Here is a 22,665-nt window from a genome sequence, read left to right on the forward strand (position 1 = left end):
TGAACCTAAAAAATGAATCTTTTCTTATATTTGAGACCGGAGGGAGTATTTTTTTGAGGAAAAAGTAAATCTTTTCTTATATTTGTCTGACTCTGCCATCAAGCCTACTCATTTGCGACGAAAACAAATATGGCTATTCAATTTCAATATTAATCATGATCATTTCCTATTAAGCATTTTTGCAGTATAACAATATGTCTGAAGTTCAATATATGTATCAACCACATAACTTTTTAGACTGCAAACTAGATAATAGAGTATATTAAGAGCACTAACTCCAGCTATAAGCCAAGAGTACTTGTCAAAATGACCCTTGTTAATATCATCAGAAATCCACCCATCTTTTCCTCCTCTTGAAGTAGTGTTTTCTACAATGCTGAACAATAAAGAAGAGACCAAGCTTCCTGCAGCCATTCCCAATCCAGAAAGCGAAGCAGCAACACTAGACATAGTACTTGGAAACTCTGTATAATAAAACTCATTTTGGCCTATGAAATTGACAGCTTCAGATATACCAGCCAGACAAAGTTGAGGTGCAAGCCACAATGCCGACATTTCCAAAACTCCATCGTTCGCATTTCTTCTCCTTATAGTCTCAAAAATCGCTGCATTTACCAAGAGTACATCGTATGCTTCTTCTTCAAGCTTTATTATTTAAACTTCTTTTAAACAAATATTTGTTACATATAATAATAGTTCCATGAAGAGATTAAATTCTATAAACAAGATGATAAACATTGTTAAAATATCAAGTGAAAAATAAAAACAAAAACAATTTTGCTGAAAAAATAAAAGACTCCATGAACAGGGACGGATCTAGAAATGTTGACTTGTGGGGGCAAGGTTTTATATGATAGATATTTATAGAAATTTTTTAGCAATGTAAAAGTGATATGATAATACAATCATTATTATTCAGCAAAATCCTTGAGATTTTAAACACTATCCTATTATATATTAGAAAAATTAAAGACTCGTCAACATCTACAAATTAAAATTATTCTTTACGTGTCTTTATATTTAAAAAATATGGTAGAAATTATTCAAAATTTCATCTCAAATGCATCTACACATTTGGTTTCATAAAATTAATGAGCGAAACTCTTTTTTATGGTATAAATTTTCATCTAATGGGGGCAATCTATTATTTTAAGAGGGAGCAATCATTAAAATTTCAAAAATTTAACAAATATAACCGGAAGAGTAATGGGGGCAGTTGCCCCCAATTTACTCTTCCTAGATCCGTGCATGTCCATGAAGTTGGAATATATTTTAGTTTGCTTTACAAACAATATTTAGATTATTGACAACTGTTTATTATGGAAGATATATAAAGTTGCGTGTGAGCAAAAAGATAAAAATTTGTTCGAGAGTGAGAGTAATCAGAATACTCTGTAGAGAACAAACATGAAATTTATTGGAAAGAGATACTGTGTGTTAAAAAATTAAATATTTATTGATAGACTAAAATAAGAGTATAATAAAAAAAAAATACTACAAAATTTCTTTTCTTTGATTTGAACGTTATATTCCAAAACGACATTTAAAAAAATGTTGTCTCTTAAAAAAAACTTAAAAAAGAATAAAGAGCATGAGTACATTTAAATTGATTTTAAAAAAATAAACACATTATTAAATTGTGTGACTATGTATAAGGGTTCATTTGATGAGCTAAAATTCAAATAATGAATAAAACAACACAAAATATAGCAACACAACAAAAACATAACATCGCGCACAAACTTTTATGATAAAGTTGTTTTGTTTTTATTTTCTGGGAAATACCATCAAGTGTTGCACTTGTTAAGAAGTACTCCCTCCGTCTCACAATATTAGTCGTTTAAGGTTTGTGCACGATAATTAAGGAAATGATTAGTTGTGTTGATTTCAATGGTAAAATTAGTGGCATTTACTGAAATACCCTTATTAAATGTAGTTAGTAGAGTAGTTAAGTTGGATGAAATTCAATAAATAAGGGTATAATAGTGGAAAAACATAATAAATGCTGCATTGGTATTGTAAAGTGACAATTATTTTGAGAAAAATAAAAAATGCTAAAGAGACAATTATTGTGAGACGGAGGGAGTACATATAAAATGAAAACTTTATTTTGGAAATTGTGCACTCAACTTATTGAAACTACAAAAAGTAACTTTTTTTAGCTAAATTTCATCAATCATTTCTAATTTTAAATTCTTAACAAGTACTCCCTCCGGTCACTATTATAAGCAAATTTCTACTTTTTGGATTCATTCAATAAATGATGTATGTAGTCTACAATATAGACCACATACCTCATTTATTGAATGAATCTAAAAAGTCAAAATTTGCTTATAATAGTGACCGGAGGGAGTATCTTAAGACACTTGTAGGATGACGCTTTTTTTTAAGCAAATCAAACGTGTGAATTATATTTAGTGTTGGAGCAATGATAGGTAGAAACCCTTAATGTGTACACCATTTTGTACCACTCAAAAAAATTTCAGTTAACCAAATATATGGTCTGTGTGATCATATTTTTTTAGTTGCGTGACCACTAGTTTTCCAAAATTTATTTGGTTAACTAAGTGTAAAAATAGTGGTCACGTGCATTTTGTTGCATGACAACATTTTTCAGCTTCTAAATAGTGGTCACGCAACTGAAAAAATGTGGTCACACAGACCATATATTTAGGAAACTAAAATTTTACAGAGTGATACAAAGGTGTATACATATTAAGGGTGTCTACCAATCTTTATCCTTAGTGTTGTGAGGTGCAACTTCACACACTCTATCTAGTAAGAACAAAAACACGCACTTTCATGCACCTTTCTCCGTCTATTTATAACAACACTTTTAGTTCACTTCTTCACATCAGCTTCAAGTAACAAGATTTGCACATCCATGGCTTCCTTCATTGCAAAATCCATATCCATCATGTTTGACACCGTTTCTTCCGTCACTTCCGAAGTGAAGGCCATTTTCTTCACTCTCTGCACCATGCTCCTTTGCATTTTCTTCGGCCTTACAGACCTTTGCTTTTCTTAGCCTATTTATAACCCCCTTTCAACTCAACACCCCTCTTGTTCATCTCGACTCTATCACTGTAACATCTCTCAATACTGAAGCCGTTGATTTAACGGCCACATTGAATTTAACATTATTTTTCCATGCTCCCAACTACGATCAACAACTCGTTTCTTACAGAGACGTTGAGGTCATTGTTTGGTGGTCAGGAAAAGATGATATTTTTCTTGGCAGAACAATTTTGTCGCCGTTTACCCAAACGCCTGATAGTGTGACTATGACTAGCGCTGGGGTAACAGTACCCCCTGGGATCAGCAACGACAGTGATATTGCTATCGGACTTGGTGCTGAAAGAGATCGAGGATCGGTGCAAATTGGGGTGATTTTGTTGGGGTATATGTTGACTGATAGTGCTTCAGTATCAATGACATTCAAGTTTGGCCCAAATGCTGTAAAATTTCCAGCTGGTAGCAGAAATGGTGCCTGGTCTTGGGTGATTCCTCGCCCAATATTGATGCATAATTTCATGGTCTAATCATGTTATCAAGTGGCAGGGTGTATCATCTTTGTAATCTTTTTTGTTCACCTTGTTTCATGAATTAATTGATATAATAAAGTTCGTATTTTTAGTCAAATATTGGTGCTCTTATTCACTGTGTTGCATTGAAGTTTATTTATTTGATCTGCTATATATAACATGTTCAATGGAGACTTAATTTGTTTTATAAATCATAGCATATGCAAATCAATTTCAATCGATCTCTTCTGGCAATTATGGTGATTAATTGATAAAAAAATTAGTCTTATAGTTATAGATACACATTTTTGTGGTGTGGCAATTGTGTTTTAATTTGTTTGAATATATGAAATGAAATCTATATGTTATCGCATAACTTTAATTAACACTAGATTTGTTGTTAATGTTATTAGCAAGAAGCAAGCTTTGGATATGGTACTTCTTTGTATTGCTACTCCATCAAAGATCTAGATCGAGAACATAGCTGATGGACGTGGAAAACATATTCCTCTTTGATGATGAATTGCCCCTTATAACCACCAACTATCATTACTCAAGATCATGTTTTTCTTACCCCATCATAATCCGATTCCAGATCTAATAACATTGCTGGTGATTTTATGATTTCCTTGTTATTTTGCTTTGCTTTATTTTAGCAGTTTGTATCGGGTGTGTTTGATATTTGAAAGTGATTTGGTTTACTAGTACAGTATATTTTGAGTAATTGGATTATAGCGGCTACGACATCTAAGTAAATTTTAATCATGTTTTTAAATTTTATTATCCAAAAAATGTCATCTCAAAAGCTAATAATTATTTTTTATGATGGGCTATTCAAACAAACAAATTCTCATTTGAATCTTTCTTTAAAGTAAATCCGTGTTAAAATAATTATAGCAAAAAAATGATATACTATAAAAATCTGTTATAATTGATAATTTAAGATACTCGAAGCATTGACAATTTCTTCACATGCTTGATGATCAATTTGGTACTTGATTCTTATTACAACATTTTATCTTTATATATACGACATTATATACGACATCTAGTGTATGTCAGCGCCTTTTCAAGTTGTCCTTCCATGTGTACGACACTTCTCTATGCGCGATCTCATCTCTGACATGACTCTTCTTTGTGCTACACCCCTTCTCGGGGGGAGGGGGGTAGCTCATTTGCTTGAGCTAAATGATGGATTAAATAAGGGATTAAAAGAGTTAAGAAATTAAAGTGATTAACTTATTAACATTTTATATTGAAAAAGACCCCTTCTCTATGCACAACAACGTGACTTCGTGCAACCCGGTCTCTAACGACGGAACCCTTATCTAAGATAACCTTGTAATCTTTTTGTTTGATTACATTGTTGATGTTTTTTGTAGTTTGTTACTAGTCCCACATCGCACATGTTCCTGGACTGTTGAGTGTATAAATATGTTTGAGTATCCTCATCCTTTGAGCTAGCTTTTAGGATAAGATTCAAGCTTATTTAACATGGTATCAAAGCCGGGTTATGGATTACAATGTGGGGATTGGATGATACCCTGGAGGTTAGACTTTTGTGAGAAACTATTCAAGAAACTATTCAAAATAGCTTCCCATTTTAATAATGTTTTCAAATTTTATTATCCAAAAAAAGTCAAATACTAAATGATTTTTTATGATACGCTATTCAAACAAATTCTGGGGATTGGATGATACCCTGGAGGTTAGACTTTTGTGAGAAACTATTCAAAATAGCTTCCCATTTTAATAATGTTTTCAAATTTTATTATCCAAAAAAAGTCAAATACTAAAAATGATTTTTTATGATACGCTATTCAAACAAATTCTGGGGATTGGATGATACCCTGGAGGTTAGATTTTTGTGAGAAACTATTCAAAATAGCTTCCCATTTTAATAATGTTTTCAAATTTTATTATCCAAAAAAAGTCAAATACTAAAAATGATTTTTTATGATACGCTATTCAAACAAATTCTCATTTGAATCTTTCTTTAAAATAAATCTGTGTTAAAATAAATAATTGTAGCAAAAAAATATACACTATAAATATCTTTGTTATAATTGATAATTTAAGATACTCGGAACACACAGACAATTATTTCACATACTTGATAATCAATTTTGTCCTTAATTCTTACTACAACATGCATTTTATCTTTATATACTTATAGTGTCCCATATGAATTCTCTCTTTCTGGCTGTGCACCAAGCCTACTCAATTGTGACAAAAACGAATATGGCTATTCAATTTCAATGTGAATCATGAGCATTTCCTATTAAGAATTTTTGCAGTATAACCATATGTCTGAAGTTCAATATATGTATCAACCACACAATTTTTTAGACTTCATCATCTTTATCTCCGCAAAGCCTTCCATATCTTGAGTCAACCTCATTAATCCTTAGTTAACTCTTCAACTGCAGGTCCATAAGCCCAACTGCAAACTAGATAATAGAGTATATTAAGAGCACTAACTCCAGCTATAAGCCAAGAGTACTTGTCAAAATGACCCTTGTTAATATCATCAGAAATCCACCCATCATTTCCTCCTCTTGAAGTAGTGTTTTCTACAATGCTGAACAACAAAGAAGACACCAAGCTTCCTGCAGCCATTCCTAATCCAGAAAGCGAAGCAGCAACACTAGACATAGTACTTGGAAACTCTGTGTAATAAAACTCATTTTGGCCTATGAAATTGACTGCTTCTGATATACCAGCCAGACAAAGTTGAGGTGCAAGCCACAATGCCGACATTTCCAAAACTCCATCGTTCGCATTTCTTCTCCTTATAGTCTCAAAAATCGCTGCATTTACCGAGTAGAGAAAAGATAAAAACAAACCAATTCCCATTCTTTTCTTTGCACTGATCGTAACTGGTTTCCCTCTTATCTTCGATGCTAAAGGAATAAGAACGCGGTCATAGAAAACTATCCATATAATTACCGTACCTATATTGATAACGCTCAAAGATCCCGCTGGAACTTCAAAGTTGGAGGTGATATGTCTGTTCAAGGTTTTAGCTTGAAGCAATGAAAATGAGCCTCCAATGCTAAGGGTCATCATGATCCCACTAGACCATAATGGAATAACTCTCACAATGGCTTTTAATTCTTCTACTTGATCTACTGTGCATAGATTCCAGGGGTTTATTCTTGAACCATCACATGCTATATCTTGTTCAAATTCCTTAATAACACAAGCTTTGTTCAGAAACCTGAGATATAAAAGTTAGTTCCGAATATTTCACCAAAATTTATGGAATATGCAAATGATAAAAAGAAAAACCTACCTTAGTTTATCAGTTGGAACCACGAGATTTGAGTCCTTGTTGTGATGGTAAAATTGAGGTGAATTTTTAGGCGGTAATGGAAGTTTTCTGTTGTTATAGGAAGCAACGATTACTTGCGCAAAACTAGCGAACAAGTTGGTTCTTTTTTGAATCTTTACATAAAGAGGAGAAGCAAGAAAGAATAACAGTGTGGATAAAAACATGAGTGCTGTTGGAACTCCAAAACCAATTTTCCAACCAAAATGATCTTGGATATATACTATTACAGTGAGAGCTATTATCGCAGAGATACTTGCAAAAGCATAATACCAGTTGAAAAACATTTCCAAGACCCTATTGTTATTAGGGTTATCTTTTATATTTACTTGGTCTGCACCAAATGCCATGGAACATGAAACACCAGCACCTGCAATTGACATGAGACTAAAGGCAGATATTAACATTGCCATTTCCCATGATGTTGGTGATTGATCGCCTTCCGTTGGTTTGATCATTGCTGTTAACCACAACAATCCCATTCCCTGTAACAACGAATAAGAATAAGGATAATTTGTTACCAACTTTTCTTATTTCATCATGAGGTTCAGCTCAGGGCATATGATTTCAAATTGTGGTCTGTATCCGCAATTGCGGTTGAAATATTGCTGATGCGCTAGCCTCTATGATGGCATCACACCGCAACTGCGGTGTGAACTTCGGCCACATTGTAACTGCTAGCCTCTACGTACGTGTATAACCACACTGTAACTGCATCAGGATAAGCATCACACAATTTCGGCCATGTTCGTTCAAATCTTCCCAAAAATAAAAACTAAAACTTCAGACATCAAATCTCAATCTACTTATTATCCAATGAAAAAACTTATGTTTGTAGTCTTTCAATTGTGTATCTAAAGCACCCCCTCAATCCCTATTTACAAGGTGAACTAAGATTGCTATGGTGGGTAAATAGCTAAGAAGCACATACACTCCTCGGGTTAGGCGTGTCCCGGTGTTGGACACGTGTCTGACACTGACACGACGCCGACACATGTAATTACACAAAATTATGTGATTTTCTTAAATTATTAGCAATGTCAACGTGTCAGTGTTTGTGTCGTGTCCAATGTTTGTGTTTTGTATTCAGGCTTCATAGGTAAATAGTTTATTGGCACCCATGTCACACTATATAGTTTGTGAAAATTTTAAATTATTTTACGCCACAGCAGTTGCCAGCAGTTGCAATGCAGTTAACATCAACCGTAATTATCACAATCGCAACGACCGCAACTGTAATTTAAAACCAAGGTTCAAAGTATTGATTGAATATATAACAAATTTGATTGAATTTCAATATATAGACATACCAGGAAACTGACAGCAGAACCTAATCCAACACTTAAGAATCGACCGAGATATGAATCTGCAACAAAAGCACCAACCACAGGCATGAACTTGCTGGCTGCAGCAGATAAGAGGAGTATTTGATTAGCTTCTCCAAGATGAAGCTTGAAAGGTCCCATCAAATACAATATCATGTTGGGCAAAATTCCTAAGCTTGCAGTATTGCCAAGTGCCTCATTTGCTGCAAACAATCACATCAACAAAACCTTATTATTATACAACAAAATTCAGCTCATTAAATGTAAACAAAAATTCAAGTATTATCTTTGATGTGAACGAGAAAAATAAGTATAACTAGTGAAGATCTTGTGCAATAATCAACAAAAAGTAAAATATTCATGATGAGGAATATCATTGTTTAATTCTCCAAGGTAAAAAAGCTTTTAGGTGATTGTATGTTACATGAATGTCACACTTCATCATTAACTTATCATATTATTGGGTGTATTCTTCTACAATCAAGTTCTTTTGATAAAGAATTCGAAGTTGAATAAAGTCATAGTGAGAAGGCAAGAACTTGTTAGTTAGTTCTAGACGCATTTTCTTCTAATTCTTGATCTTGCTCTTACCTTCACGTGCTCGCATCTTTTTAAGGTTCTCTCACTAAATAGAAACATGCTTCTTTAATTTCACAACAACGACTTTCACCTTTATCTCTTTCGCTATATTCTTGTACTCAAATATTTTTTTCAACAGTTGTAACCAGAAAAAATTAAAAAAAAATATTCTTTCAAAAATTGCAACCAATCATCAATCTCATTAGATTGGAGTTTTCCTTCAAAAAGAGTAATGTCCACCTTGATATCATGATTGGAAAAACATTTGTCGATTCTCTCACTCAAACTCAGGGACGGATAAACGTTGGCACTTGTGCAACCTTGTGCCCCCACTTTGTTTTATATTTTCTTGGTACCCTTCCCTTCCTATGGACCAGGTTCTGCAGTGGTTCTCCACCAACAGTCCAACAATTATAGGCTTATATATGTGTAGTATTAATTATCAATAGTGTATGGTATCTCACTAAACGGAATTGCTACTTCCAGCGAATTTTTTTATCCCGACAAATCACGATGCTTGCCTGTTACTTATCTCCCCTCCACCTCTTTACTATTTAACCCCCATGTATTCCATCAAATACCAAATCCAACGGTTCAAGGAAATTCACGAACCGCTCGTGATCAATTCTTTCCCATGAAATAGCATCTCCTCACTAAAACTAACATTTCACTAAGAATTAAATTACTGATAATATATACACGTTATATTAAAGACATTTTCTTCCCAAGTGATTTCATTTATCAAAAGCAAAGAAGAGATTTCATCAATAACCGTCAAAATAGAGAATTTATATCTTATTTAGAAATAAGAGAACTCACAAAAAAATTGTAAATATGTATTGTTTGAAATTTATATGTACATACTGCTACCACTACTGAAAATTTCTGGATTAGTCACTACTGCTCAAACTCATACCTAATTTTGAACTTTTCTCTATTGCCAAATGGATCAAAAGTCAATTGAGTAATCACTTTCTAACTCTCAAACGAGAACACTTAATTTTTATAAATCCTACATGCTAATTTTGAGTTGGAAAAGTAGATGTAATTTATCCCTGGTCTGAAATAGTAGCAACAATTATGACATGAATGGAAACATAATCTACTAAAAGTAGAGAATTTATATCTTATTCAAAATAAGTTGGCAAGTGATAAATCACCCTAATCTAGCATGTTAGGGTGGTGACAATTAAGGGAAATTTTTTTTTTCTGCCCCTATCACCCAAAAAAATGATATGTCTGCCCCTACTTGAAAACAATTGATCAAAATGCCCTCGTTCTTCAGTTGAATTGGCGAGCATAGCTATTTTTCCTGCAATCTCTGCAAGTGCGCAGGCTTTTCTCTGAACATTCTGCCAATTCTTCAAACAAGATGGCGAGCATTATTTTTTTTAAGTTTTTTTCATGTTCTTATTTTGGAATGGCGAGCATTACTTCTTTTTTTTTTAAAAAAAAAAAATTTCCTTATTTAAAGGTGGCGGCTTTTTATTTATATATGTAGCATGCTCGCCAATTAAATTAACAACCATGGTAAAAAACTTAAAATAATGTTGTATCACCCATGCTCGCCATTTTAGATATGGAACATGGAAAAAAAAAATAAGAACAAGAAAAAACCTTAAATAATTCATGCTCGCCAACTTAAATTAGGAACACACAGAGTTGTACAGAGAAAGTCTGCAAGCTTGCAGAGGATGGTTGAAAAAATGAGATGCTCACCAAGTTAAAAGAAGAACAAGGGCATTTACAACAATAATTTTCAACTAGGGGCAGACATATCATTTTTTTTTTTGGTGATAGGGACAGAAAAAAAAAATTTCACAATTAAGAGGTTTACCATTTTGATGTGTTATTATGAACAATGATATATTAATCTGTATCATGTATCTTTACCACTTTTAATGAAAAATAAAAATGGTATTTTATCAAAATTTACTAAAAATATTAAGACCACTTTTCAGCGTTTTGATCGTGTAAAACTTAGGTGGCTCAGAATAATTTTCACACTTGCTTCGTTTTGATCGTATATAAAGGATATATCAAGTGAGACTGTGAGAGGACTATCTTATAGTGAGAGATGAGAGGATCAAATCATAACCCTTCAATCCAAATTAACGGTTTAGATTCAATTGAAATCTTAACTCTTCGCATGCCCTTTCTCTACACAAGCAAGCACCTTCATGTCGCCAACGACGCCAAGTCCCTCCGTCATCTCATATTAAAGAGTCTTGTTTCTTCTACTCCGGATTGGGCAACAATAAATTTTCTAATCAAGTTGAAACTACAAGAAGTCAAGACTAAAACTCAAACCCATTTACAAGTTGGTTAAAGATCCCTTTTTCTGATCGGGCATCCCTTTTTCTGATTTAGTTAATGAAAAGTTATAACAATAACTCTCTAGCAATAAATTGCCTTAAGATTCTGATTTCTGGGGAAATTAAGATTTAGTTAATTAAAGTAAACAATGGAGTATGTACCAAAAAAAAAAGTAAACAGTAATAAAAAAAATATTTGCATCAAATAAATATAATTCTCAATCAAAAAGAGGAGATGTGAACTTTTTTTTTTTGCTAAAGAGGAGGTGTAAACTTGAGTCGTTTGTTGAAACATGGCAATTTAGTAGTTTGACACGTTTAGTTTTAGTTATTTGTTGTAATTGGTCCCACAACTAACACTATCCAGTATTCATGATACAACACCACACATACACTACCCATCCATGATTTAACAATATAGCTCATAGCTCACTCTACTCTCACTCTCTCTCAAGCATTCAACGATCGAAAATCATTGATAAAGGTTTGTCAAAAAAAAAATCATTGATAAAGATATATACCAACCGAAAAATTTCAATAGTTAATTAACCAGACATAAAAGAACACGTATATCAAACAATTAATAAAAATGTTATTATAACTTTAAAATAAACATGAAATAAAACATAGAATATTTCCTCTCAAAAAAAGAAAAAAAACATAGAATATTTTGTCGGTCTGGTGGGAAAATTCTTTTTTGCAGAATAGATAGATAGATAGATAACATACCAATGATGAAAGGCTGGTGGGAAAATTCTTTTTTGCAGAATAGATAGATAGATAGATAACATACCAATGATGAAAGGCATAGTGATAAGACCACCCTTGCTTCTTTGTGGTTGAGAAACCATTTCATCAGCATCACCTGAATATTGAGCTTCCTTGTCCACTTTTTGATTGGGATATTCATCATCTGGATCTTCTTGTTGCAATGGAACATATATAGACATAGTCATAGTAGCAATGGAAGATGCACTCAGATTAATTAGAATAAGGATATGTGACTATGTGAGTGCTTGTGAAATGCAATAGTTTGGACAATCACTTTGCGTGTTCATATATATATATCCATCACATCTTAGCTAAAAGTGCATATATATGGTGTGCATTTTGTTACGTACTCTCTCAGTCATATTTAATACTCTCCCTATCAAATTAAATGTCTTTATTAAATATATCTGCATATATGGCACCCCATTTCTTACTCCCTAATGTTTAAAATTAGATGTATTTTTTATTTTTATTTTTATTTTTTACAGATTATTGAGAAATGATTATTGGTGTTTATTTTGATGGTAAACTATATTTTATTTATTAAAACATCCTTTGTTTGAGAGGTTATTAAAACATCTTTATTAATTATAATTAATCAAGTAAAGTGATTCGGTAATTGAGATACAATAAATGAAAATACGATAGTTGAATTGTTTGGCGATGTTCTACTGTTGTGCGGTTAACTATGACACATAGGTATGAGTACGATACCTGGTAGGAGTATGGATATCAATACATAATACAACAAATCTAGAAAAATTAAGACACTAGTACGTTAATATAAAACATTAAAAAAAAAATTTACAAGTAAATTACTACCATTGTTGCTCTAAGCTTAGGGGGGAAAATCAATTATAATAAAAAATAGTATAACTTTATTCGTATTTTAATCATGTGTTTAATTACATTTTTATCAATATGGTTACATTTTAATCTTCTGACAAGTGGCTTTGGTTACCGGATCAAATAGGTGGGTATACGGTTTGTGGTGTGTATGACATGCTGACATCGCAGGAACAACCCATGTTACATCAAAATATGGAGTTGATTTGGCATAAACAGGTACCTTTGAAAGTTTCTATATTTGTTTGGCGTTTGCTGAGGGACCGGTTACCTACTAAACAAAATTTGGCAAGTCGTGAGGTCTTATCTTTGGAGGTGCGGTCATGCATTGATGGGTGTGGGCATGTCAAGGATCTGAATCATCTATTTATGTCTTGTCCTTACATTGGTGCGTTGTGGCCGGTGGTGCGAGCTTGGCTTGGTGTTGTTGGGGTCGAGACTCAGTTTATAACAGACCATTTCTTGCAATTTATTAATTATGCAAGTGGTTTGAGAGCGCGGCGTTCTTTTTTCCATCTAATTTGGCTTCTGTGTGTTTGGATTTTGTGGAATGAGCGGAATGATAGAGTTTTCAGAAATAAACAAAGCTCTCTACCGCATATTTTAGATAAAGTAAAAATCATATTCCTTGTGGTGGCTGAAAGCTAGTAATGTTGATTTTAGTTTTGGTTTCATAATTGGTGGTCGAACCCGCTCATATGTATGGGTATCGACTACCTGTCTTGTAACACTGACTAGACTGTGTTTCTTTCTGTGATTGTCATGGCATACCTTGTGCTGAAACAATTACATTTTCGGTGTTAATATATTCCATTTTTGTTTGTTCAAAAAAAAATATTTTTATCAATATGTCGTTTCATAGATTTATTTATTTTTGTTCATCTCCTCCACTATTTTTATCAAAAGCAAAAGAGTGAATTGAAAGAAAAAAAAATCAAAATAATTTCTTCTATTTTTTTAGGGTTAATTATGTTTCTAGTCCCTATAAAATAGCGACCTTGTAAGTTTAGTCCTTACTTAATTTTAATAGCATTTTTAGTCCCTAATTTTGTTTTTTTGCCCTGAGTATTAGTCCCTACTCAATTCAAATTTGTTTAATTTATGCTTAAACTCTTAAATTTTTGAACAATTTTTTGCAGACATGTTTAGAACATTACTAAAAGTTCCTCCGCAAAAATTTATCGCAAAATTTGATTTCTACATCCAGATTTTATTACTTTTTATCTTTAACTTTTGTCGTTTTAAAAAATTCATATTTAATTCATTTCATGTCTGAAAATTCTAAATTTTAGTAAACGAACCTTTCATAGTGTTCTAATCTTGTCTCAAAAAAATCGTTCAAAAATTTAAGAGTTTAAGGATAATTAATCAAACTTTGTTTTAGCAGGGACTAAAATTATAAGTAAATTTTTTTTATAGGGACTAAAAATGCTATTAAAATTAAGTAAGGACTAAACTTACAAGGTCGCTATTTTATAGGGACTAGAAACATAATTAACCCTTTTTTTTATGGTCGGTATGTTTTTGTCATATCCATTATAATAAATCAACTAAGTAAAAATGAATATGATTCGATACATATAGAATACCGTACGCGTACTTTGTACATGTACTTCACCACTTTTGGAGTATCGTGCTTTAGAGGCGGTAATTGTTGGAAAATACTTGGGTGACATTGAGGTGCCAATGTCATATGACATTGATCAACCACAATGTCACAAGTATATAAAATGACAAAAAATAGTTGTAAATGAGAGAGAAAAAAGCTATGATTTTTTGTCATATTATACACTTCTGACATTGTGGTTGGTCGACATTGGCACCTCATATCACCCAAGTGCAACTCTAATTTTTATGCTGTTCGGTGTTATTTTTTTCTTCTCCTTGGTGCTGTTTGTTGATTTGCTTGTGTGTGGCAGTTTGTTTGGCGTGGCTTTTTTGCTGTATGTACTAGAAAAGTTGTGTTGTCGTTGCTTTTGAGGCGTGGAAGCAGGTTTGTTTCTCTCCACTAGTCGTTTGGTTTTGAGCAACGTGTGTATCAAAAAGGAGGAATTCAGTAGTTGAAAAGAATACTCCCTCTCTCACATGATAACTCAGCCAATTGTAAAAAAATAAAGTGTCTCAAAATAACTGAATCATTTCACTTTCTAATACAATATTAATTATTTTTTTCCTTTTATAACTCTAATTAATACTAATTTCATCACTCTCAATTCAATATATTCCACTTTACATTTATGATAGTGGAGAATGCACCAATACTTAAAAAAACACTTAAAACTATTTTTCTCTCTCCTTCATTTATACATTTTTATTAATACATGTGAAATGAGCTTTTGACTCTGGTAATCTAGGACGGGGGAGTAATAAATTTTGTATTAAGAGTATAAACAAACTAAATAATTTGACATAGAGAAAAAAAATTATACTTAATTTGAGACGTATCGACATCATAGTTTACTATTTTATTTTTTTTGGTAGTAAAAGAGGGCTTACGCTACGCCCCATAGTTTACTATTTTATACTAATGATAAATGAGTTTTATTTATTACTCTCTTCATCAAATTGTCTGTTTTTTTTCTTTTTCGAGGGAACCTTATAAGGTCTGTTTGGTGGCTAAACAAGAGGCATATCGAATCTTTTATTATAAAAATTGTAAAATTAAAACTTTGAAAGACAATGTCACATTGTTAATAGGCCGGCCCTTGATTGTATGTCGGCAAGAACTCTCCAAGTGAATATTATCTTCTCATTTTTTTTTAATTATATTTTCTAAATAATTCTACTTTCGCCACTCACAACGGCAAAAGTTATTATGCATAAGGATTTCCTTATGCATGGTGCATAAGCAAATCAGAACCGTTAGATCAAGGACAGGTGTTATAATCTTGTGCTTCAGCTCAAACATATCACAGCCGTCAGATCAAGGGACACGTGTTCTAATCTGATGCCATTTCTTTCTCTCTCCTCCTTCAGATCTGTTTACGCGTTTCTCTCTTCTTCTTCTCTTCTACGTTCTTTCTTTCTCTCTTCTTCAGTAATTAATTAGACTAAACATCGATCTGTTCAATTCAACTACAGAAATAGATATATCACTATGTCGCCAATAGTTGTTTTTATTTAAAATAGTTTTTTATCTCTGATTCTGAATGATGAATTTGGCCATGAATGCAGTGTTGGTGTTTCATTCGCAACGTAATATTTTCTATGAATGATGAGAAAGAATCTTTTATTAACATGTGAAGTAATATTTTCTATGGTTCCATCCCTTTTGCTTGTTCTCACTAACCCAATTGGGCCACATCAACTTATTAACATGTGAGGTGTGTGTTCATGGGTTGAGTTGAGTGAGTTGAAAATTGCTCTTTAGGAACGTATAATTCTTCACAAAGCACTTTGAAGTTTGAACTTTCGCAAATACTTCAAACACGTGTAATTGAGTTGAACCAAATTGCATAATTCCACGACGTGTCTTAGAGATGGATTATGCAATTTTTCATCTCCACCGATGCAAAACGATGAGTTTCAATATTCCTTTCTCTTCAATGTTCAATAATTTTTTTAGTAATGGATGAGAGTTCATGAAACATTGTTGAGTGTTCATGAGATATTTTTGTGATTTTTTTTTGTGTTTGATTCATAAGAATTGGAAAGAGAAAGAAAAAGGTGTTTGTGGACTGTGATTGGTGACTGTCATTTAAACCATTATACAATTATTTTGGTTTCACATAAAAAACTATCAAAACCGTTAAACCATAATTATGGTTTCAGTAATAATTTTGGTTTCACCTGCTGGAAACCATTGAGTACATCTAATGGTTTTGGAGTACAACTCACAGAAACCATTTCCACAACAAAATGGTTTTGACATAGATTAAAATTTGATTCGTAACATTAAACCATATCAAAACCATTAAACCATACTTATGGTTTCAGTAATAATTTCAGTGTATAACATCTTAATCATTATTTAAAACCAAGTATCAATAATAATTTCATTAAAAACCATTACACAATTATTTTGGTTTCACAAACAAGACTATCAAAACCATTAAACCATACTTATGGTTTTAGTAATCCATACCCTGAAGTTAGTGAATAATGGTTTAAATATTTATTACATTTGATCTTTTGTTTTCACATAGACAAATAATTGTGAAAACCATTTTGAGATTTCTAATGTTGTTGGTTCAACTAATGCCAAAATCTATGCTGGAAAAAAAAATTGTACTTTACAACCAACATCGATATTCTTATTCAACCGTGGCAAAGAGGGAAGACAAAGAAAAACGAAAGATGCTATAACTACAACTTCGAATTCTCACTTATTTTACTATTACAAATGAAAGAAGTAAATAATTAGTGTAGCTAACTCATTCTTCACGAAAACGTAAACAAAATCAAAACATGACATAACTAAAGATAGAATTAATTAAGCTAGTAGCAATCCCATAAAAACATTAATTTAATACGCACAAATGTCATGTTTATGGAACTAGTTCTTTCTCCTTGTGTGAATAACAAGGTCCGAACGAGGGCAAGCAACACATGTGAGAACAAACCCAGCATTTAATTGATCATTGTCAAGGAAGTTATTATAAAATTGTGCTTGATTCCTATTATGTATCGTTCGTCTCCAAAAATGTAATTAAATAAAATTGTTTTGAAGTTTATGTAAGAATTAATATGGTTCAGATTTAATATTTATCTTTGAGGTTATGTTGATACTGTCCCAGCATGTGTTGGAAGAAAGAGAGAGATGGAAATTGGTCAAATTTTGTTTTGTTTTGCTCTAGATGTAGAAAGCAATTTCTGTGGTGGAGAAAGCAATTTTCGGTTGGGCTGGTGTTAATGGGCTGGATCCGGTCAGGACTTATGCATGGTGCATAAGTTTGGCTTATGCACCATAACCACTCCCACTCACAACTACATAAGTATGGCAATGGTGATTACACTAATACCTAATAAAAGGTAATTTATCACTTTCTCTAATTCATTATACATCTTTTGTAATATGTGTCTTTTTATCTTTTGCATATTTCATAATTAGCTCAACCGTTGGATTTGTCGTTTTTCTCAACCTTGGCTCCATTCATTAATTAGCTCACGTTTTACGCAATGGCTCCATTCATTGATTAGCTCACATGCAAGTGGGGAAGCTAGTGTCCATTTTATTGGGGGCCAAATACAAAGTTTTTTTTTTTTAGGTGAAGAAAAATTAACTTTATTTAATGTTATAAATTAAATTTAAGGGTTAAATAGGTTTAATCTCTATAAAATTAGGCTTCACAAAGTTAAATATATATTCACTAGATTGTCGACCCGTGCACCGCACGGGTCTTATAAGCTGAACTAATTTGATATAAAATGCAACAAAATCGAAATTTATGGCTGAAAAAAGCTACGGTATTGAAAAATATTGTATCACCAAATAGACATGTAACACTAATCAGAGATATAATTTTAAAATAAAAAAGAATTCAGATCCTTATTATTCAATTTGAAATTAAAAAATCCATAATTACAAAAGTCCACATTGAACCTACTTAAAAATTATAGGCTTAATTGCACTTATCCCCCTATATTTTACCAATTGTGCGATTTTGCACCCCATATTTTTAAACGTGCGATTTTGCACCCTATCTTTTTCCCCCTTTCTGATGATGTGTCTGATTTTGATGACGTGTCTTCATTTAATTTTTGCCATGTGTGTAAATGATATTTTTAAAAAACAAAATAAATCATAACAATTAAAATTATTAAAAAGTGGTTAAACTATAATAATAAAAAAAAAAGATTGAACCCAGATTTGGGATTCTTTCTCGTAACAATAGAAGAGCAAGGAACCCAAATTCAACTTGAATGGTAAAAAAATGAGCCTGAATTCAAAATAAAATTCGCCCCCGAATCCAAAACGACTCAGAATCACTTGAAACGAAATCGTCCAAGTGCAGCTCGTAAAACCGAAAATCGCAATACGAAATCCACCAGCAACGAATGGACGAAGGTTTTGTATGTTGCTGCGTTTTCAGAATCAAACGATGGAATAAATTTGGAGTTGTGGTGCGATTGGGTTTGATAATTAGGGATAAAGATGAAATTGGGGATTTGATTTGTTGGATAATAAATCCATGGAACTGGAGATGAAACTGTGTTGTGATGGAATGTAATAATAATGGAACAGAGTAGATTAACGTGGAGAAGAAGATGATAGAGATGAAATTGGGGATTGAGTTTGTTGGAAAGAAGAAATTCATTTTTTGGTGATGACTCACTCGTCTTTCTCTTCCCACTTGTTTAGCAAAGAAGCTTGTTGCCTCGGTTTATGAAATGGAAACTTGAAGATGAACACAAACTTGAACAAGATGAAGAAATAATTCCTAATTCCTGCACTTCAAAATCTAAAACCTTTATGAAACACTGTTGTTGTTAGCCCTCACGTGACTCTTTTTAAAAAAATTCATTTTTTGTTTTTTAAAAATATCATTTACACATATGGCAAAAATTTTGATGAAGACACATGTTTTATCTTGGTTTTCGGGTGTCAAACATTGATTAAGTTTGAACCTTTTTAACCGTTGATATCTCATTTTTTCTTGGGAAGGGAAAAAATAAGCAAAACCCTTGAGAATCGAGGTCCGGGAGTTGTTTTCGCTACGGGAAGGTGTTAGGCACCCGTAACGACTATAGTATCCTATAGGAACCGTCTTTACTTTCTACGCGCGCGCTTTATTTTTAAATGCTATTTGAAAGAGTGACATTAAGCCTAAGAGTTTTCTAAGTGAAGAATTGGAGGGAGAAGAAAGCGTTTGAATTTTTATTTTATTTGAATTGAAGGAATTTTGATTCCTTGCCTACGTACCCGTTTAAGGGATCAAATCCATCGTAGTTCTCTTCCAAAAAATATTTTTGTTTTTGTTGGTTGATTTTAAGTTTGAAAATTGGAATTTTGAAGAATGGAGATTGAGAGGCCTTAAAGGCATGAGATTTAAGGAAAAAAGTGAGATTTGATTAGTTATTTTGAAAAAAGGGTCAAGTACGATTAAAATTCATTGAAATTTTGATTAAGAAAATAAAAGAGAATACAATGGGATTTTGGATCCCAAGGTTTATTATGAAAAAAGATTTGAGTGATGTTGTTCAAGTTGTTTTTGGAAAATGATTTTTCTAAGTGTAAATCCTAGGCATTCATCTAAACATTCAATCCTAAACATACATCTAAACATGCATATCCTAAGCATACATCTAAAATATCTATGTGATGTGTGTGCATGTGTCGGTGCTTGTGTCGGTGTACATCATTAGAGTCCATAGTCCTTTACATCATGCCCTAGTTTACATTCTATGGTCTTGCAAGAATTTAAAATTGCATGAAATAAAATACAAAATTCCTAAGTCTTTACATTCTAGTTCTTGGCAAAAAAAATTAAATTGCAAGAAAATAAAGGTGAATATGAGATGAGATGGGGATGTTTATGAAGTGAATGAAGCATGTAATGAAAGGGTTAGTAGCACAATATGTAATATGGTAAGAAAATTCAAGCAAGTAAACATCACAAGATTCCAAGATACACCAAAAACAAAGGCAAAACATGCCTAAAACTTGACCACAAATGCAAAACCAATACATAACTCATAACCCTCACATTTCAATCAATCTTTAAAAGTTTCATTTCAGCTTTAACAATGAGGATTAGAGCAAAGTATCAAGCCAAGCAATTATGGAACATTCTAGGCCTATTTTGCACTTTTCTTTTACACACAAATATTTACATGACTTGTAAAGCAAGCAATCAACCACACCTATTCATATACAATAAGAAACACATTCAAACAGTGGCAAATCAATCCCCAATCCCCACATCCCAACTCACAAGCATGCACTAAAAATTGGAATCAAAAACTAAGCATTTTTCACAAATTCTTAACCTAAAATTCAAAAGATAAGGCAATACACAACCCATTATTATTTTTTTGTCCAACTTTATGTGTCATAACATCATAAAAGACCAAAATTAAACATCAAGCAAGGTTATAAAAGAATTCACAAAATTTTTAGAAGTTTTGACAAGATTTTTTCAAGAAATGGAAGAAAAAAATTGAATTAATGAGAAACAAATTATTTTCATATATTTTTCAGCAAGATTAACATGTAAAACATATCAAAAATTATTGCAAATAACAAGAAAACCTTGAACAAAAATTTTAGGAATTTTTAAAGGATTTTTTTGATGAAACAGGGGTGCAAATATTAAAAAGCAGTACTCAAATAGCACAAAAAAGCATGCAAGGACGAAATCCAGTACAACCACAGGCCCAACCCACACACACATGGATCCTGGATCCTCAGGAAGCTTCAGGGACCGTTGGATTGATCCAGATGGATCAAACCTAGATCCAACGGTCAGGGGAACGAACCAATTGAACCAGACCGGTCCAAAGGCTTATATAAATGCCTGGAGACCGGTCCAGCTCATTCTTCACTCGTCTTTCTCTCTCTTCTCTCTTTCTAGTGAGAGAAGCTCTCACTTCTCTCTTCTTCAATGTTCATCCTCCACCGCCGGTTTCTGGAATGAAACGGCTGGAGACGATGAAGATTCGTCGGAATCTTCATTGTCACCGCCGTGAATTCCAGATTCCGGCGACACTCAAATCTCTCCGATCTGTTTGGATCTAAACCCTAACCTGTGCTATTTTTCATACTGATTATGAATCTGAACTTGATTTTACGAAATAAACGGTGAATCATCCTAGATCTACATGTTAGGGTTTCGACTTTGAACTTTTTCAATCTTTTTCAAACTTTTTCGAAAGAACGAGTCTTAACGCTTGTTGATCTATTCAGTTTCACCGTTTATTTTTGATTACGAACTTTCGATGATGATTTAAAGTGAAAAACGAGAAGGTTCTTTGAATATACCTGTTGGAAACTGGAGATTCGAGCCAAAAGAAAGAGGAGAAAGATGTTGAAGCTTCTTCTTCGTCTCTGAGGTATATTTTGATCGAAACTTCGAAAATAAATCGAAGTTTCTTCGTCTTCTCACTCTTCGTCTCTGTGATTTCGCTGGTTCTTTCTTCGATTCCCCTTCTTCTCACCTCTTCGTCTCTGTGATCACACTGGTTCGTCCTTTGGATGATTCAGTGTTGGAATTGCAGAGGCTTTTGTTCGATGATGAAGATTCGCTTCGAATCTCTGAGAACTACGAAACAAAATCACTTTTAATTCAAACTGTTTTTTGCTACGTAGTTGTTGAATTTGAGCTTCGTATGGTGAAGTTGATAAGAATCTGTGATGAATTGGTGTGAATTTGCGTTTGTTACGGTGGTTTTAGTGGCGAAGAAAGTTTGTTAGGGTTCTGTTAGGGTGGCGCGTGTAGCGCGTGGAAAGAGAGGATCGTAACTGTGTTTTGGTGAGTTGGCAAAAGGTGAATGGCTCTGTGTACTATTGCATTGATGACACAGCCTTATATAGGCTGACATGTGGACTTAATAACCAATGGGATGTTGACACATGTGTTTGGACTGAAATGGCTCGGCCTTGGACTATTTCTGGCCTTTGGGGCCTTTTTGCAATTTTGAGAATTTAAGGGACTGACCTGCAAAAATAAAAAAAGACTAGAAAAATAACCTGGACAAAAAAGGACCATTCTGCAATCGTTAAAATTTTTGGGGACTGAAATGCAATTGACCAAAAAAAGAACTAAAAGATAAAAGTTTGACTTGGAGGACCAAAATGCAAATTAGAAAAAAAAATTAAAGTAAAAAAAATAGGAAAAGGACTAAAGTGCAAAAACTTAATAAAAATTGAATTTAAAAAATGTAATTTGGAATAAACGTAAAGTGAAACCAATAAAAGACACAAAATGGACTAAAACGAACCAACTACTTAAATGAGGTACTTTAAAGTAACCTCTCTCTGCCAAAATTTCATGTGAAATGACCAAAATGCCCCTGGGGACCAAAACGACTCAAAA

At 32.9% G+C, this 22,665-nt stretch overlaps 1 protein-coding gene across 2 annotated transcripts; it reads right to left on the reverse strand.

Moving 5' to 3' along the window:
* Positions 1–5,565: 5,565 nt before the first annotated feature.
* On the reverse strand, positions 5,566–12,109 carry LOC146955602 (protein NRT1/ PTR FAMILY 1.2-like). Of its 2 annotated transcripts, XM_085722298.1 has the most exons (5): positions 11,868–12,109; positions 8,166–8,383; positions 6,820–7,340; positions 6,479–6,744; positions 5,566–6,334 (listed from the first exon to the last, which is right to left on the reverse strand). In XM_085722298.1, exons 1-5 carry the CDS (start codon positions 12,028–12,030, stop codon positions 5,925–5,927), a joined length of 1,578 nt encoding a protein of 525 aa, XP_085578424.1. In that variant the 5' UTR covers positions 12,031–12,109; the 3' UTR covers positions 5,566–5,924. The 2 variants fall into 2 exon arrangements, with proteins under 2 accessions (XP_085578424.1, XP_085578423.1); XM_085722297.1 differs by having other exon boundaries at positions 5,566–6,744.
* Between the last annotated feature and the right edge of the window lie 10,556 nt (positions 12,110–22,665).

This window comes from Medicago sativa, chromosome 1, assembly GCF_051527215.1.
Source record: "Medicago sativa cultivar Bolivia chromosome 1, Bolivia_mono, whole genome shotgun sequence".
NCBI lineage: Eukaryota > Viridiplantae > Streptophyta > Magnoliopsida > Fabales > Fabaceae > Medicago > Medicago sativa.

What these genes read in the sequence shown, in the direction of transcription:
- LOC146955602 (XM_085722297.1), bottom strand. Translation starts at nt 12,030, where the DNA reads ATGACTATGTCTATATATGTTCCATTGCAACAAGAAGATCCAGATGAT. An exon ending in CACTATGCCTTTCATCATTG is followed by an intron (nt 8,384 to 11,867) that starts GTATGTTATCTA and finishes GATTGTTTGCAG; the next exon opens with CAAATGAGGCACTTGGCAAT. An exon ending in GTTCTGCTGTCAGTTTCCTG is followed by an intron (nt 7,341 to 8,165) that starts GTATGTCTATAT and finishes TCGTTGTTACAG; the next exon opens with GGAATGGGATTGTTGTGGTT.